This window comes from Heteronotia binoei, chromosome 5, assembly GCF_032191835.1.
Source record: "Heteronotia binoei isolate CCM8104 ecotype False Entrance Well chromosome 5, APGP_CSIRO_Hbin_v1, whole genome shotgun sequence".
In the NCBI taxonomy this organism is placed as follows: Eukaryota; Metazoa; Chordata; class Lepidosauria; order Squamata; family Gekkonidae; genus Heteronotia; species Heteronotia binoei.
The window spans coordinates 13,735,450-13,754,104 of NC_083227.1; the positions used below are offsets into that span (position 1 = coordinate 13,735,450).

At 46.2% G+C, this 18,655-nt stretch overlaps 2 protein-coding genes across 3 annotated transcripts in view; both read left to right on the plus strand.

Moving 5' to 3' along the window:
* The window catches only part of LOC132571048 (oocyte zinc finger protein XlCOF6-like), a 46,115-nt gene extending 39,098 nt beyond the window's left edge, over positions 1-7,017 (plus strand). For both annotated transcript variants that reach the window (XM_060237679.1, XM_060237680.1), the window contains exons 4-5: positions 4,177-4,303; positions 5,077-7,017. In XM_060237679.1, the coding sequence (XP_060093662.1) occupies positions 4,177-4,303; positions 5,077-6,785 (1,836 nt within the window). In that variant the 3' untranslated portion in view covers positions 6,786-7,017. The remainder of the gene's footprint in view (positions 1-4,176; positions 4,304-5,076) is intronic.
* Positions 1-18,655, plus strand: part of LOC132571070 (zinc finger protein 436-like) — a 342,318-nt gene that overhangs the window by 268,522 nt on the left and 55,141 nt on the right. The window lies entirely within an intron of this gene.

Here is an 18,655-nt window from a genome sequence, read left to right on the forward strand (position 1 = left end):
CCAGTGGCCCACCCAGTCCAACATTCTGTCACACCGTGATCAAAAAACCAGGTGCCATCAGGAGGTCCACCAGTTGGTCCAGGACACCAGAAGCCCTCCCACTGTTGCCCCCCCAAGCACCAAGAATACAACTTATCACTTACCCCAGACAGAGAATTCCATCTATACCTTGTGGCTAATAGATACTGATGGACATCCACTCCATATTTATCCAATCCCCTCTTGAAGTCGTCTATGCTTGTAGCTGGCACCACCTCCTGGGGTAGTGAATTTCATGTGTTAATCACCCTTTGGGTGAAGAAGGACTTCCTTTTATCTGTTGTAACCCTACTGCTCAGCAGTTTCATGGAGCGCCCAGGAGTTCTTGTATTGTAAGAAAGAGAGAAAAGTCCTTCTTTCTCTTTCCTCTCTATCCCATGCATAACCTCGTAAACCTGTATCATGTCACCCCTCGGTCGCCATTTCTTCAAGCTAAAGAGTTCCAAGCGTTCTAACCTTTCTTCATAGGGAAAGTGTTCTAACCCTTTAATCATTCCAGTTGCCCTTCTCTGCCCTTTTTCCAATGGTATAATATCTGTGTTGAGGTGTGGTGACCAGAATTTTTGATGTTGCATCTGGCGGAAAATTTGGGTGTGACATTAGCATGCCAAAATACACTCTTTAGTCTCTAGATGCTCTCAAGTCACATCTGGGCCGAATGTGTTGGTGATGTCTCATGTGAAGGGGGTTCAGGAGGGGTTCTTAGGAGGAAGGGGGTTCAGGAGGGGTGGGAGTTTCTTAAAAGCGAAATACTGAAAGCGCAATCGCAGATGATTCCTATGAGGAGAGAAAATGGAAAAAGCCTAAAGAAGCCGAAGTGGCTCCATGCACAGTTCTCTAAAGACTTGAGAAATAAAAAAGACTCCTTTAGGAATTGGAAGGAGGGCCTTATAACCAAGGATGAATATAAACAAAGCACCAGTACTTGTAGAAAAAAAAGTTAGGGAAGCTAAAGCTCAGTATGAGCTTAGGCTGGCCAAAGATGCTAAAAACAACAAAAAAGGGTTCTTTTCTTTTGTTCAGAGTAAGAAAAAGAGCAAGGACACGGTAAGCCCATTGCGAGGGCAAGAAAGTGAAATTGTAACAGGTAATGAAGAGAGGGCGGAACTCCTCAATTCCTACTTTTCCTCAGTCTTCTCTTCTGAGGGAAACAGTGCTCAACATGGCAAAAACAGAACATATAAGGAGGGTATGAAGTTCCAACCTAGCATCAGCATAGGGGTAGTACATAAACACCTAGTTTTTTTTAAATGAAACTAAGTCCTCAGGGCCAGATGAATTGCATCCAAGGGTTCTAAAAGAGCTTGTGGATGTAATTTCTGAGCCTCTGACTATTATTTTTGAGAATTCTTGGAGAACAGGAAGATTGGAGGAGGGCGAATGCTGTCCGCATCTTCAAGAAGGGGGAAAAAAGATGATCCAGGTAACTACTGACCTGTCAGCTTGACGTCTATACCTGGAAAAGTTTTAGAACAAATCATCAAACAGTTGGTCTTGGAACATTTAGAAAGAATGGATGTGATTACTAAGACCCAAAGAGTGCTTGTGAATGGTTCCTCATCCTCTTGGAGAGGAGTGACAAGTGGAGTGCCTCAAGGATCTGTCCTGGGACCTGTTTTGTTCAACATCTTTATCAATGATTTGGATGAAGGAATAGAGGGAATGCTTATTAAATTTGCAGATGATATGAAATTGTGGGGGGGAGGATGACCTTGACAGGCTGGAAAACGGCTAAAATCAATAAAATGAATTTTAACGGGGATAAATGTAAAGTTCTGCATTTAGGTAGGAGAAATCCAATGCATGGTTATAGAATGGGGAAGACTTGTCTTAGCAGTAGTATGTGCGAAAAGGATCTAGGGGTCTTAGTGGATCATACACTAAACATGAATCAACAGTGTGATGCGGTGGCTAAAAAGGCAAATGCAATTTTGGGCTGTATCAACAGAAGTATAGTGTCCAGATCACGTGATGTGATGGTATCGCTTTACTCTGCTCTGGTAAGACCTCACCTGGAGTATTGTATTGTGTTGAGTTTTGGGCACCACATTTTAAGAAGGATATAGACAAGCTGGAATGGCTGCAGAGGAGGGCGACAAAGATGGTGAGGGGTCTGGAGACCAAGTCTTATGAAGAAAGGTTGAAGGAGCTGGGGATATTTAGCCTGGAGAGGAGAGGAGGCAGCTGAGATGTGAATTGGAAGGGATCTCAAGGGCTATCTAGTCCAGCCCCCTGCACAAAGCATGAAAATCACAAACACTTTCCCCCAAATTCACAGGATCTTCATTGCTGTCAATTGGCCATCTAGACTCTGTTTAAAAAGGAGGAAGGAAGGAATGAGAAAGAAGATGGGAACGGAGGAGGAAGGAAGGAGAAAGAGAAAGATGGGGACAGAGGAAAAGAAGGAAGGAGAAAGAAAGAAGATGGGGATGGAGGAAGAAGGAAGGAAGGAGAAAGAGAAAGAAGATGGGAACAGGAAGAAGGAAGGAAGGAGAAAGAAGATGGGGACAGAGGAAGAAGGAAGAAATGAGAAAGAGAAAGAAGATGGGGATGGAGGAGGAAGGAAGGAAGGAGAAACAAAGAAGATGGGGACAGAGGAAGAAGGAAGGAAGGAGAAAGAAGATGGGGATGGAGGAAGAAGGAAGGAGAAAGAATGGGGATGGAGGAAGAAGGAAGGTAGGAGAAAGCGAAAGAAGATGGGGATGGAGGAGAAAGAGAAAGAAGATGGGGATGGAGGAAGAAAGAAGGAAGGAGAAAGAAAGAAAGAAGATGGGGATGAAGGAAGAGGGAAGGAAGGAAGGAACTTCCCTACCAAAGAAGCTGGGGCCAGGATCTCCATGCAGCGGGGAGGTTTCTCCTCAGTGCACAGAGAGCGTGCTTAGAGGGTTCTCTTGCTGGGTACTTTAGGCTGCCCAGGAAAGCAAGCCAGCCCGGGATCTATGTACAACTAAGAGGTATCTGCCCACACCACACAGACCGTTGGCTGGAGGCTTCTCTTGCTGGGCGGCTTAAAGCACTTGGCATGAGACGCCTGTAAGCACGCTTTCTGTGCAGCGAAGAGAAACCTCCCTGCTGCACAGAGCTCCTGGCCCCAGCTTCTTTGGCAGAGAACTCCCTCCCTCCTTCCCTCCCTTCCTCCCTCCCTCCCTTTCCTTTTCCTCCATCCCCATCTTTTTGCTCTTTCCCCTTCCTTCCTCTGAAATCTGCATGCAGCCAGGGCCGGCTCGCCCACTAGGCAAACTAGGCGATTGCCTAGGGCGCCAGGAGGGTGGGGGCACCAAATTGGACTCTCCACCCCACTCCTGGTGCCCCAGGCAAGCACCTAGTTTGCCTACCTCCCTCACCCGCCCGCTGCCGCCCCCTGCCCCTCCATTCCCTTCCCTTCCCCTCCCCCTGCCATGCCTCCCCGACACGCTTCCTCCTCCCCCCTCCCTTGGGACCCTTCCCCACCCCATATCGATTTCAATGCCAGAATTGGCTCTAGCTCCGTGTTCCGGCTATATAAAGCCTCAGCCAATCACTCAATCGCGGGTAAAACTGCACCGCGGGGCTGGGGCATGCTTACAGTCTGTCAGGACCAGCGTCCTCTGAAAGGGCGACCCCGCTGTCCCTAACTCCTCCCCTCCCCACTTCCTGGATGGGAGAGGAGTCAGCGGCAGCAGGGTCGGCCTTTCAGGACACTGATCCTGACAGACTGTAAGCTCGTCCTGGCCCCGCGGTGCAGTTTTACCCGCTATTGAGTTATCGGCCAGGGAGGAGAGGCTTTAGATAGACGGCACGCGAAGTTAGAGTTGGTTCCAGCATCAAAATTGACATGGGGTGGGGAAGGGTTCAAAGGGAGGGAGGAGGCGTGGTTGGGAGGCGTGGGGGCACTTGAGGGGGGGCACCAGGCAGCAAGTCTGCCTAGGGTGCCATGGGATGTCAGGCCACCCCTGCACACAGCAGGGAAGTCTCTCCCCACTGCATGAAGACCCTGGCTGGAGGAAGTTCAGGAGCGGCGCGCCTGTGTGGTCCTACTGAATTCAAGCCCTGAACGCCACTGCCTTTACCCACGCCAAGCCATACGGACTGTGCCCTCCCAGTCTGCAGTCTTTGCCTGGCATGATCTCTGATGAGGGAATCTGCTTTTTCTTTCAGTGTCCTTTTTCCTTCGAGGAGGTGGCCGTGTGTTTCACAGAGGCCGAGTGGGCCCTGCTGGATCGGGAACAGAAAGCTCTTTACCAGGAAGTGATGCTGGAGAACCATGAGACTGTGGCCTCTCTGGGTAAGGATCTTTCATAAATGACAAAAGTGAGAATTGCTGCCATTTGGGTTATAACAATATTTATTGGGTTTTGAAAGAAAGATGATACAAACATGGAGGGAAAGAGGGAAAGGAAAAACAAACAAGGGGTATATTAATCCATAAATCTATCAATTTCGACTGGTACGATTTCTATAAACAGTTCTTTTACTGAACTTCGACATATATAAGTCTTTTATCATAGTTTCTTATCCTTCTTCCCCTAATCTAATGCCAGAAAAAAGTAACGTTATTGTGACTACAGCCCTATGGCTCTAAATTTCTAATAAATACGCTTCGACGCTCCATACTTTTTCCTGATCCAGTCGTAGAGTGGAGCCCAAAGTTCTTTCGCTTCTTGAGTAGAGCTTTCCTTCTGATTTGCTGTCATTTTGATGAGGCCTGTATCAAAATATCGAACAGCATTACAACTTTTGTACTCCTGTCCTGTTACTTGCCCAGAAGAACCTGAGGCGAGTGTTATGGCCATCATCCAAGAGTCTTGGCATAAAGGAAAAGGAGGGATGAAAGGCCCTCAGAAAGATTCAGAAAGGGGCCAGGTCTCCATTTCTCAGTAGCCAGCCTTTAAATCCTTAAATTGTGGAACTTCAGGGGAAAGGTGAGGGGTTAGTTGAGGTCAGCCAAGCTAGACCAGGCCAAAGGACTATTAATCCTTTCCTACATAGGTCATATGGATGCCATTGGGCCGTACCTGTATTCCCAGGAGCTATGCTCTCTCTCTCTCTTTATTCCAGCAGAGGATGATCAGAAGAATGAGGAGGGTGAAGAACTTCATCAGCAAATGCCAGATAGAGTTAAAAATGAAGACCAGAAAGAAAATGTCAGGAATCGAGGCAGATGTGAGAGAAGGAATGGCAGCCAAGTGGTTGAGAAGAGAGGTGGAAGAAAGTGTAATGTACATTTTCCAAAACACACTGTAATAAAGAGAAGTAAATTAATTCAATGTGGAAAGTACTTCAGATATAGATCACAGCTTCTTATGAACCAAAGAATGCAAAAGAGAGAGATACCTTTGGAATGCTCAGAGAGTGGAAAGAAATTCAATATGAGCGGAAGTCTTCAACTGCACCAAAGAACTCACACAGGGGAGAAACCGTTTGAATGCTTAGAATGTGAAAAGCAATTCAGTTGCAGTAGCAGTCTTCGAATGCATAAAAGAACCCATACAGGAGAGAAACCCTATGAATGCTCAGAGTGTGGAAAGAGATTCAGTATGAGTGGCAGTCTTCAAATACATCAGCGAACCCACACAGGGGAGAAACACTTTGAATGTTTAGAGTGTGGAAAGAGATTCAGTCTGAGAAGCCATCTTCGACTGCACCAAAGAACCCACACAGGGGAGAAACCGTTTGAATGCTTAGAGTGTGGAAAGAGATTCAGTGCAGCTAGCAATCTTCAGCTTCACCAACGAACCCACACAGGGGAGAAACCTTTTGAATGTTCGGTGTGTGGAAAGAGATTCAGTCTGAGAGGCCATCTTCGACTGCACCAAAGAACCCACACAGGGGAGAAACCTTTTGGATGCTTAGAATGTGGAAAGCGATTCAGTTGCAGTAGCAGTCTTCAAAGGCATAAAAGAACCCATACAGGAGAGAAACCCTATGAATGCTCAGAGTGTGGAAAGAGATTCAGTATGACTGCCAGTCTTCAAATACATCAGAGAACCCACACAGGGGAGAAACCCTTTGAATGCTTCGAGTGTGGAAAGAGATTCAGTCTGAGAGGCCATCTTCGACTGCACCAAAGAACCCACACAGGGGAGAAACCGTTTGAATGCTTAGAGTGTGGAAAGAGATTCAGTGCAACTAGCAATCTTCAGCTTCACCAACAAACCCATACAGGGGAGAAACCTTTTGAATGTTCAGTGTGTGGAAAGAAATTCATTCAGAGAGGCAATCTTCAGTTTCACCAACGAACCCACACAGGGGAGAGACCTTTTGAATGTTCAGTATGTAGAAAGAAATTCAGAATGCGAGGCCATCTTCAACGGCATGAAAGAACCCATACAGGGGAGAAACCTTTTGAATGCTTAGTGTGTAGGAAAAGATTCCGTCTGAGAGCCCATCTTCGACTGCACCAAAGAACCCACACAGGGGAGAAACCTTTCGAATGCTCCAAGTGTGGAAAGAGATTCAGTCAGAGTAGCAATCTTAAACAGCATCAAAGAACCCACACACGGGAGAAAACGGTTGAATGTTCAGTGTGTGGAAAGACATTCAGGGAGAAGGGGTATCTTAAACAGCATCAGAGAACCCACACAGGGGAGAAACCATTTGAATGCTCAGAGTGTGGAAAGAGATTCAGTCTGAATAGCAATCTTCAACAGCATCAAAGAATCCACACAGGGGAGAAACCTTTTGAATGCTCAACATGTGGAAAGAAATTCAGTCACAGCAGCCATCTGAAAAGGCATAAAAGAATCCACATAGGAGAAACCGTTTGAATGCTCAGAGTTTGGAAAGAGATTCAGTTGTAGCAGCATTCTCCAAGACCATGAAGGATCTCACACAAGGGACAAACCTTTTGAATGTTCAGAGTCTGGAAAGAGACTCAGAGTAGCCATTTCCACAGCATTAAGAGAAGCTACACAGTGGAGAAACCTATTGAATGCTCAGGGTGTGGAAAGAGATTCAGTAGGAGTTGCCATCTTTGATAACATTAAAGAACCTGCACAGGAGACAAACCTTTTGACTGTTCAAAGTGTGGGAAAACATTTCGTCAGAGCTGCACTTCTAAAAAAAAAATCTAATCGCCCACACAAGGAGAAACCACATAACCGCTTAATTCATGAAAATAGCACTTGTGTTATCTCACAGGGAAAAGGAAGCCACAGAGCACACCAAGCATTGAAATAATATAAACACTTCTAAAAAGCTTTTATTTTTACAGAACTCTTACCATAACTGAGATGAAATGTTCCAAATGCTCAGACAATAGAAGGAGCTTTAGCCATGTTTGAACCCTTCGTAGATCCCACAAGGAAGAAAGCAAGATTGGACTCTGCTAGCTGAAGTAAATTTAAGATCGATCCCCATCTTCTTTAGCGTATAGGAGGAACCTCATAAATACTAAGAGTGTGGTAGGAGCTTGAGGCAAAGTTCCGACTGTTGTGTTCCTCAGAGAATCCATTGAAGGGTAAAACATTCCTATAGCTGATTCTGATGAGGCTGTTCTTTGAATACCAAGTGTTGGAGATTCAGAAAGGATCAGAAAGTAGTTGCACAAAGAAGGGCCTTTTTAGTGGTTGCCTTCCTGTATGAAACTTGCTACTTCAAGTTATATGCCAATCTAACTCTTTCTGACATCTAGAAAACTGACAAAAACATTTCCTTTCTCAAATCCTGTGAAGATTCAGACAACTCGAGGGTAACTAATATCTACACCCTCTCTTCTATTAACATAAACTTAGCATGACCAGCTGGCTCCTGTAATTCACAAATATTTTAATCTGACAGGCAGTTCCAGAGAGGCGTTTCTGAACCGTAATCCCCCCCCCCCCTTCACCCACATGCGAGTCCAGCCTGCTGTGAGCTTTTGGTGGTCTGGCCACTTGGAAGCCCAAAGTATTCTGGTAGTGGGATTAATTTGTATTGAAAGGAAAATGTTTTTTCCCCCAACTCAACCCCCCAGGAAGTTCTTAAGGGTTAGAAACCTCCCAACAGCATCCAGTATAGAGGAGATTGTCTGGTATCCGTGGAGTTAATGGTGAGCGTTATGCGACAGAAATTCTCAAATCCTGGTTGTGCTCCTCAACTACCCCCCAGCTTCTCCCAGAGAGAATCGGGAAGTAAGATTTCCTCTTCCTGGTCTGATTCTCCACCTTCAGACTTTGTGAGCCAGAAATGCCCTGGACTAACCCTTCTGCCAAGGCTTATAAAGACACTGAGGCCTTTATGGACCAGAGTGAGAAAATTTTTCTTTCCCTCTTCCTGTCTTGTTTAATTTGGAAAGGTATCTGCATTAGTGTTGCTAACAGACCTCAGGAGAAAAAAAATATCGTGAGGCTCATTGTGTGGAAATGTGTGTCTGAAGTGATCAACAATATCCCATAATGCCTCTGTTAAAGAGACGAATTAGTGTACAGAGAGAGGTCACTTTAAGGATACAGACAAAACAACCAAAATGGTTATAGTGACCAAATAACTTTGTATATTCATTGATATTAAATGCAGTCCATAGGAAACTTAAATATGCAATCCCCAAACACTACAATTCCAACAAAGGAGTCCCAACGTGTAGGGTCGATTTGGTTATTCCTACTTTGATTTCTCTTCTAGCATTGGGTGCTCCAAAAAACACAGTCTTACAAAAGGTACAATGCTCTGCATAATCCTGCAACACCTCACAATGCTCTAAATGGTTGTGCAACAATGTTTGTATTTTCCTTCAGGATTTCCAATGGATAAATGGGACAAAAAAAGTCGTCAGAATGATTTCAAACCGGCACTTCACTCTGGGATGGTTCACTGCGTGGAAATGGGTGCCTGAAGTGATCAATAATATCCCATAATGCCTCTGTTAAAGGGACAAGCAGAATAAGCAATGGCAACACAATATGAACAGAAAATCTAAAAACAATCGTGTCAAGAATACAAATAGACAAATCTATACATTATATTGTGCAAAAACATCCAAACTTCATTCCAAACATTCAAAACATATAGAGAACATAAAGTCCCAAACAAAAACACAGTTTCTAGGGATGACTCCGAAAAATTCTTTTTCACCAAGTCTGTAAGGAGTACTATGACTCAGAAGTAAATTCCAAACGGAGTCCTTCCATTGATGTTGGCTTCTGAAGGAAAAAATCTTGCCTTCACGCAATCACCAGTTTAAATCGCGTTCTGCTGCATTTGCAGCTTCTTCATTAGCCAGCTGTGTGAAAAGACCAAATGTGACGACAATAATACAATAAACTCTGGTAAAGGATTAAACAATAACTACAAGAATACAATAAGTAATACAACCTGACAAGGTCCTCAGACCGGCTTCTCTCAAATGCCCATTTTGGATATTCCAATTGACGGCCATACTAGAAGACGCCATACTAGATGATCAGCGTCCTAAAAGGACGAGTCACATCTGGTATCAATTAAGCATTTAAAGGGGACCTCATAAGGTTACAAACACATACCCCAAAACTATACAAAACAAGAGAGATCATTATATTGATTAAGACCGAAGGGTTCAATCGTGTTTAGGCGATGTATCCACCTCGCCTCCTTCTGTAACAAGATTCTTTGTATATCGCCACCCCTACCCTTACAGACTTCTACCTTCTGCACCACAAAGAATCTCAGGGATTCCAAATCATGGCCCGTTTCCATATGATGTTGGGAAAGAGGAGCGCCAGGAATTTGATGACGAACCCTTGAGATATGTTCTAGGATACGAGTCTTAACAGCCCTCCGAGAACATCCTATATAGATTTTTAAACGTTCACCACAAATCAAGGCATATATAACGCCCTTAGAATCACAGTTAGTAAATCCAGTCAACTTAATAGTCATTTTAGTTCTTGAATCTACATATTCTTTTAACTGTAGAGAATATTTGCAAGCTTTACAGCCTTTGCAACGGTAATGACCAATAGGTAGATGTGATGGTGTTGTCACTTCCTGCAGGTCAGTATGGACCAAAAAGTCACGTAATTTTTTTTTCTTTTCCAGATTGAAATTATCGCAACTATCATATTAAAAATATAGTGCATCCAAACAATTATTACAAACAGAATTTACTTTTAAAATAATACTTATTTGTAATTGTAACAAATGAAGAAGAAGAAGAATTGCAGATTTATACCCTGCCCTTCTCTCTGAATCAGAGACTCAGAGCGGCTCACAATCTCCTATATCAGGGGTGGCCAACAGTAGCTCTCCAGATGTTTTTTTGCCTACAACTCCCATCAGCCCCAGCCATTGGCCATGCTGGCTGGGGCTGATGGGAGTTGTAGGCAAAAACATCTGCAGAGCTACCATTGGCCACCCCTGTCCTATGTCTTCTCCCCCCACAACAGACACCCTGTCCTATGTCTTCTCCCCCCACAACAGACGGGTGGGGCTGAGAGGGCTCTCCCAGAAGCTGCCTCTTCAAGGACGACCTCTGCCAGAGCTATGGCTCACCCAAGGCCATTCCAGCAGGTGCAAGTGGAGGAGTGGGGAATCAAACCCGGTTCTCCCAGACCTCACACTACACTTTAACCATTACCGGCAGCGGGCGTTGTTGCTCTCTTGGGTGAGCAACGATCTCCTGAACTGTTTACTAGTTTACAGACAAAAAACCCTCCACAAATCAATTTTTTTAAATCCAGAAGTAAGAATTATTCATATTTCCTCTCCACAGTATTAAATAAAAATAAAAAACTCATCCTCATAGAAAGGATTGAAGAGGGGGGAAGTGTATAGAAGGGAGTGTAGGACTAAGTTCCAATGAATGGGCATGACCTAGGACTTGCTTGTCCTCAGTGCACAGAAATTAGAATAATCTGATAACATACATATCTTATAGAAATTATTTGGAAAAGATTTGAACACCTTGTCTTGAAATATTTTATTCATCGTGTTAAAATAAAATATTCAGGAAAAAAACAAAAAAAGGCTTCAGGAACAAAACCTGTTTTTTTCCGAATTTTTCTGTTTTTTTCCGCGGGCCTTCACATCTCTAATTGGGGCAGAGGGAGGGATGGCAGGCCCATATCCCCTGTGGGGGCACTGCTCTCCTTCCCCCTTTTTTGCCATGGCTAAGTTGGAGGTAGCCGGAGCCAGGAGAGCTAAGCAGAGCACAATGCAACGCAGCAGCAAAAACAGAAGGTGGCGATGAGGGAGGTGGAGGAAGATGTGTGGAAATGATTGGGGGGGGGGGGCACAGATGGACCCTGGCTGCAAAGTGCCAGGGTGAGGAGGCGGGAGGTGGAAGGAAACCCCCCCTGCTTGTGTGCAAGGTACGGTCCCTTCTTCACTCCAAAGTTTTAGGGCTGGCTGCCTCGACTTAGCCGCTTGCAGAGCCTTCAGTTTTTACCCCACCCCAGAAGAAGAAGAAGATGAAGATATTGGATTTATATCCCGCCCTCCACTCCAAAGAGTCTCAGAGCGGCTCACAATCTTCTTTACCTTCCTCCCCCACAACAGACACCCAGTGAGGTGAGTGGGGCAGGAGAGGGCTCTCACAGCAGCTGCCCTTTCAAGGACAGAGGCTCAGAGCGGACTACAAACTCCTTTCCCTTCCTCCCCCACAACAGACACCCTGTGAGGTGGGTGGTAATGAGAGGGCTCTCACAGCAGCTGCCCTTTCAAGGACAGAGGCTCAGAGCGGCCTACAATCTCCTTTCCCTTCCTTCCCCACAACAGACACCCAGTAAGGTGGGTGGGGCTGAGAGGGCTCTCACAGCAGCTGCCCTTTCAAGGACAGAGGCTCAGAGCAGCCTACAATCTCCTTTCCCTTCCTCCCCCACAACAGACACCCTGTGAGGTGGGTGGGGCTGGAGAGGGCTCTCACAGCAGCTGCCCTTTCAAGGACAGAGGCTGAGAGTGGCCTACAATCTCCTTTCCCTTCCTCCCCCACAACAGACACCCTGTGAGGTGGGTGGGGCTGAGAGGGCTCTCACAGCAGCTGCCCTTTTAAGGACAGGGGCTCAGAGCAGCCTACAATCTCCTTTCCCTTCCTCCCCCACAACAGACACCCAGTGAGGTGGGTGGGGCTGAGAGGGCTCACAGCAGCTGCCCTTTCAAGGACAGAGGCTCAGAGCAGCCTACAATCTCCTTTCCCTTCCTCCCCCACAACAGACACCCTGTGAGGTGGGTGGGGCTGGAGAGGGCTCTCACAGCAGCTGCCCTTTCAAGGACAGAGGCTGAGAGTGGCCTACAATCTCCTTTCCCTTCCCCCCCACAACAGACACCCAGTGAGGTGGGTGGGGCTGAGAGGGCTCTCACAGCAGCTGTCCTTTCAAGGACAGAGGCTCAGAGCAGCCTACAATCTCCTTTCCCTTCCTCCCCCACAACAGACACCCTGTGAGGTGGGTGGGGCTGAGAGGGCTCTCACAGCAGCTGCCCTTTCAAGGACAGAGGCTCAGAGCGGCTCACAATCTCCTTTCCCTTCCTCCCCCACAACAGACACCCTGTGAGGTGGGTGGGGCTGGAGAGGGCTCTCGCAGCAGCTGCCCTTTCAAGGACAACCTCTACCAGAGCTATGGCTTACCCAAGGCCATTCCAGCAGGTGCAAGTGGAGAAGTGGGGAATCAAACCTGGTTCTCCCAGGTAAGAGTCCACGCACTTAACCACTACACTAAACTGGCTCTCTCTGAGCTCCTGTTTAAAATGAGGCCTGTTGCCACCAGTGTTTCCTTTAAGCTGAGTTAGCATGAGCTAGGTCAGTTTTTTAGCCTTTGGCTCACACATTTTTGTCTTAGTTTAGGAAGGAGGGCCCCTGGGCAAACTAACTGATGCGGTAGCCAAATTGCTCGCTCACGACTATAATGGCAATAGCATTACAGAGGCACTGTAGAACCATTATAGAGGTTTATAAGTGCCCCCTCGCCGAGCTTGTGCAGGGTTTCAAGCGGGGTTGTCGCCCGCAGTGTTTCCTCTAAGGTACGTTCCGAGGTGCTGCCACCCAGGGGTCATTTGGTAGAAAAAGTGGTGCCAGAACTCATTAGCACATCTCATTTGCATATGCCACACCCCTGGCATCACCAGAAGGTGTACTAAATTATATCAGCTCAACATCTCCTTTAAAATGCTTCTTGAATTAGAATTGCCATAATAAAACCTTACTCCCATCATCCTTTTTAGAAGAAGATGATGATATTGGATTTATATCCCACCCTCCACTCCGAATCTCAGAGTGGCTCACAATCTCCTTTCCCTTCCTCCCCCACAACAGACACCCTGTGAGGTGGGTGGGGCTGGAGAGGGCTCTCACAGCAGCTGCCCTTTCAAGGACAGAGGCTCAGAGCGGCCTACCATCTCCTTTCCCTTCCTCCCCCACAACAGACACCCTGTGAGGTGGGTGGGGCTGGAGAGGGCTCTCACAGCAGCTGCCCTTTCAAGGACAGAGGCTCAGAGCAGCCTACAATCTCCTTTCCCTTCCTCCCCCACAACAGACACCCTGTGAGGTGGGTGGGGCTGGAGAGGGCTCTCACAGCAGCCGCCTTTTCAAGGACAGAGGCTCAGAGAAGACTATAATCTCCTTTCCCTTCCTCCCCCACAACAGACACCCTGTGAGGTGCGTGGGGCTGAGAGGGCTCTTGCAGCAGCTGCCCTTTCAAGGACAAAGGCTCAGAGCAGCCTACAATCTCCTTTCCCTACCCGGTGAGGTGGGTGGGGTTGGAGAGGGCTCTCACAGCAGCCGCCTTTTCAAGGACAGAGGCTCAGAGAAGACTATAATCTCCTTTCCCTTCCTCCCCCACAACAGACACCCTGTGAGGTGGGTGGGGCTGGAGAGGGTCTCACAGCAGCTGCCCTTTCAAGGACAACCTCTGCCAGAGCTATGGCTGACCCAAGGCCATTCCAGTAGGTGCAAGTGACGGAGTGGTGAATCATACCCAGTTCTCTCACATAAGAGTCCGCACACTTCACCACTACACCAAACTGGCTTTTCTCCTATGTGGCCAGTGGCAGGATGAAAATTTTCATCTGCCTGCTTTAGATGTTTTGGTCCCCCCCCCCCATTTTTTGTGGGGGGAAATATTAGAAAGTTTGTCAGATCTGAGAGTTCAGTGAAATTCTCACAGGGAGGTTTGAACAATGGAGCTGTCATGAGCCCTGAGGAGGAGGAGCTGGAAGGGTTAACAGACCTGGAAGAGTTGCCAGCCAGTTCCTCAGCTGAACAAACAGCAGCTGGCCCATCAATCACTCTCCAGGCACCAGTGTCAGCTGTTGACGATCAATCTCCTCCAAGCTCTCCTCCCATCTCAAGAGTTCGAAGCAGGCTCCGGAAAGAGCTTTCAGAGCGAAGACATGAGGCACGCTGATGCTTCTGATCGCTCAGCCCTGAGTTCTAGCAGAGTCACTGCCACTCAGTGAGCAGGCTGATCGAGACTCCCATATAGCTCCCACCCAGGACCTGGTAACCTTGTGGCAGCAACAAGTCTATTCTCTGGCTTACAGCCACGCTCCTTCCTGATTCCTGATCCTGACCTGCTTGATTTCCTTGGCACCCTGACCTTTTGGCTTTTGGACATTGACTTCTGATTCCGGTTTGTGGTTCTGCATTGGTGACTTGGCTCCTGCTTGACTTCCTGGACTTTGAACTTGGACTGGCTTTGGACTCCTGCCTCCTGCACCCTGAGAATGTGACAGGAGCCCAGAAGCAGGGTTTTTTTTTTGGGGGGGGGGGTAAGAAAGAAAGAGCACAATACAATTTAGAAGTTCCAGAGCTCCTGCTCAAAATCAGCTGTAACCTGTGTTAGCGTGAGCCAGGTCACAGTTTTTCAGCCTCTGGCTCACATATCTTTGCCTCAGGAAGGATAGTGTAGTGCCATAAGGCACCTTTTAAAAGAAGACAGAGTCCTGGCAGGATGCCTTCTTCGGTTGGGTGGCTACAGGGTGGAGCACCCAGCTGTAGGCAATTATTTTTGGCAATTACCGGCTGGCGGCTAGATAGGGTTGCCAAGTCCAATTCGAGATATATCTGGTGACTTTGGGGGTGGAGCCAGGAGACACTGGAGGTGGAGCCAGGAGCAAGGGCGTGAGGAGCAGAATTGAACTCCAGAGGGCATTGTCGCCATCGCATTTAAAGAGACCGCACACCTTTTTAAAATGCGTTCTTTCCATAGGAAATAATGAAGGATAGGGGCACCGTCTTTTGGGGCTCATAGAATTGGACCCCCTGGTCCACTCTTTTTGAAACTCGGGGGTATTTTGGAGAGAGGCATTGGATGCGATACTGAAAATTTGGTGCCTCTACCTAAAAATACAGCCCCCCCCCTCTGAGCCCCAGATACAATACAAGAACTCGTGGGCATTTGATGAAATTGCTGAGCAGTCAGGTTAAAACGGATAAAAGGAAGTACTTCTTCACCCAAAGGGTGATTAACATGTGGAATTCACTGCCACAGGAGCTGGTGGTGGCCACAAGCATAGCCACCTTCAAGAGGGGTTTAGATAAAAATATGGAGCAGAGGTCCATCAGTGGCTATTAGCCAGTGTGTGTGTGTATAAATTTTTTTTGGCCACTGTGTGACACAGAGTGTTGGACTGGATGGACCACTGGCCTGATCCAACATAAGGCTTCTCTTATGTTCTTATGTTCTACCCGCGGATCAATTCTCGATTATTTCCTATGGGAATAAGTCTCCAGAGGGAATAATGGAGTGCCCAGCAGACATTTCCCTCCCCCCTGCTTTCTGATGACCCTGAAGCTGGGGGGGGGGAGCTCCAAACCGGGGGATCCCCTGCCCCAACCTGGCAACCCTAGAGATAGATAAGGGGAAATCTTTTTCCCCCATATGGGCTCTTGTCGAGGCAAGAAGCACCGGTAGCCCGAGGGCCAGTTAGTATTTTTGGGAACCCTAGCAGTAATTATTTTCTCCTGGAGCGGAGCTGGAAACTTTAGACTGCTGGACTCTTACCTGTGCTGAGGTTTAGGTAGCTAGTTATTATTTGTTAGTTATCATACGCTGTTGGGGTTTACCTGCCCTAGGGAATAAAATTTCCTTCTTATTTTCTAAGTAATTGTGGGTCTGTGGCTTGTGTGTGACCAGTGCCTATTCGGCCAATTAAAGATCAGACAAAATCATTGCTGGCTTGAGAGCTGGTAATTGGGGAATTCATGCGATAGTCAAATGTAGACTTGGGGCGTGGCGTCGCACGCATAGGGAATGGACGCCTGAAAACAGAGCTCCTTACTTACCCCTGCCAAATCCACTTAAGCAAGCGCCCAGCGTTGTTGTTTGTTTTCTTTTCTTTCTTTAATTAGTATGGGAACAGTAGATGGTCAAAAATCCAGATCAAAAAGAAATTCAAGGAACTCTGTTAAAGACTATTTTCCAAAAAAGCCCAAGGCTAAGGCCTCAGGAAAAGCAAGCAGCCCTGCAAGCAAGATGGCGTCGGAAGGAGGGGAAAACACAGCAGCAGACCTAGCTTCATTTCGTTCTGAGGTAATGGAGGCTTTTCAAAAACTGGAACAAAATATGACTGACAAAATATCTGCCATGATCCAGCCCCTTTCTGCTCAATTGGAGGGTTTCAAAACGTCCTTAGAGAAGGTGGCAGAGACGGCAGATTCTGCTTTTAACATGGCAAGTGCTGTGCAGGAGGACTCTCAGTATTTTTATAAAAGAGATGAATGGGCCACTGATAAAATTATTGCACTTGAGAACCAACTGAAATTGGGGAATGTTAAAATTCGTGGGCTCCCCGAGAATTCTGCCTCCCCCTCTGATTTAAAAACTCTTATAGTCTCCTGGTTATCGAAGGCATTGGGTTTTTCTGACTCTGATCTCTGTGCCCTGGAAACAGTATATAGAATTGGCCCATTGCGCAGACAGAAAACTTCGTTGCCTAGGGACATTTTAGTCCGTTTCTCTTCTGCCTCAGTGAAATCCAAGTTGCTGCAAAAAGCCCGGGCTATAAATCCTCTTCTGCTAGGAGATTACAACGTCCAAATTCTACAGGATTTGTCTTCTGAAACCTTGCAAAGGCGGAAAAATTTGAAGCCAATTATAGAAATCCTGAACAGGGAAAACATCAGATATCGATGGGTTGCTTCGTACAAGCTGCAAGTTACAGTGCAGGATCAGTCATTTGTAGCTGCAGATCTCGACTCAGGCCTATGCATGCTCCGCGATATGAATCTTCCTGTTCCCACCGGCCTTCTGGAAGCAGCCTCACATGTTCATTCAATAACTTCAGATACTAGATGGCGTCGTGTGCCTTTGAACCGTCCTGATCGGCCTGTTTCTTCTAGAAGCTAAATGCTGGAACTGTTGCTATGCAGAAATCTCCCCCCCCCCTTTTTTTTTTTTTTTTGTTGAGGATTCCTGGCGTCCTTTTCCCCCTGACATATAAGCTTTGCCTACCGAACTGCTGACTTATAAGCTTTGCCTACGTGGTGCTTATGAAGCAGTGTTTATATATGAAATTGGGGGGTTCCCCCCCTTTTTTTTCCCCCCCTTGTTATTTATATTTTTTTGAAAGCAATGTTATGAATGTGAGGGAGTTATTAATTTAAATCAACTCATTAAAGGAAATCTTCTTGGTTGATTGGGTATGCATGATTGGAAGAGTGGAGTGACTTGGAATATATGGTTTAAAAAGTAAGTGGAAGTAGGTGTTTGAATGGGGAGGCTGGGTGACGAGAGAGGGTGTGGGAGTGAGTGAGAGAGTGAGAGAGAGTGAGAGGGGGGGTAGATCTGAGTGAGAAACTTGAATAGTATGATCAGGGCTTTATATCAATATACTTCTTTCTACTGTGAGTTAATGAAGTGTCAGGTCCTTTTCCCTTCCTTTGTGAATTCTTGAATGGAAATGAGTGTGTGAGACAGAGGGTTGGTAGGGAATGTATGTGTGTGTCAGTTTGTGCCGTATGATATTATGAGGGTTTGGAAATTTGTTTCCCTTACTATCACATCTCCCTACATAGGCTTATAAGAGGCTGAAGGATAGTTGGTGGGGAGTGTTTGGGGAGATCAGTATTTAATAGTGTTCACAATTCTGTTTAAAGTTTCATTGTATTTTTATCATAGTGTCTTAAGTCTCACTATAACTTTGTGATCGAGATCCGATGCTGTTACACATGGTATATTAGTTTGCCTGTACTTATCTTTAATTCACTAATCTGAGTTGATAAAAGGCACAGATTTTATTATATGTAGCTTTCTAGGCATTTTAGCCTTGATTCAATCAGCTTTGTGTGGCCTTTCATTATAAAACTCTCTATACATTCGGCTCTGTTATTTTGTTTATAAATTTTAATTTTGCTGGGTTGATATTGTTAAATATAAGCATTTTTGGCAGAGAGGGAGAATGGAGAACTTCGGTTTTTTTTAAATAGCTCCATTTGGTAGTTGTTGCTAGTTGTGTGGTGTCTTCAGCAAGGAAGACTTCCGCTTCAAATTTAACCTTTTAAGTAAGTAGTTGTTGTTTTCCCAAGTTTGGGTTAACAGAGTTGGAGGGTGAGTTAGTGGCTAGTGTCTGTTAATGCTAGACCACTGGTGTTGGTTATGGTTTTTTGTTTTTGTTATGGGCAGCATAACTGTATTGAATTATTATGGTTTTAGCTGGAAGTTTTTTAAAGCCTTTGATTTGAAATCTGTCCTCATACCTTTGAAATTTGATCTACAGGATTCATCTCGAGCTATCCTGGTGGCACCTGGGT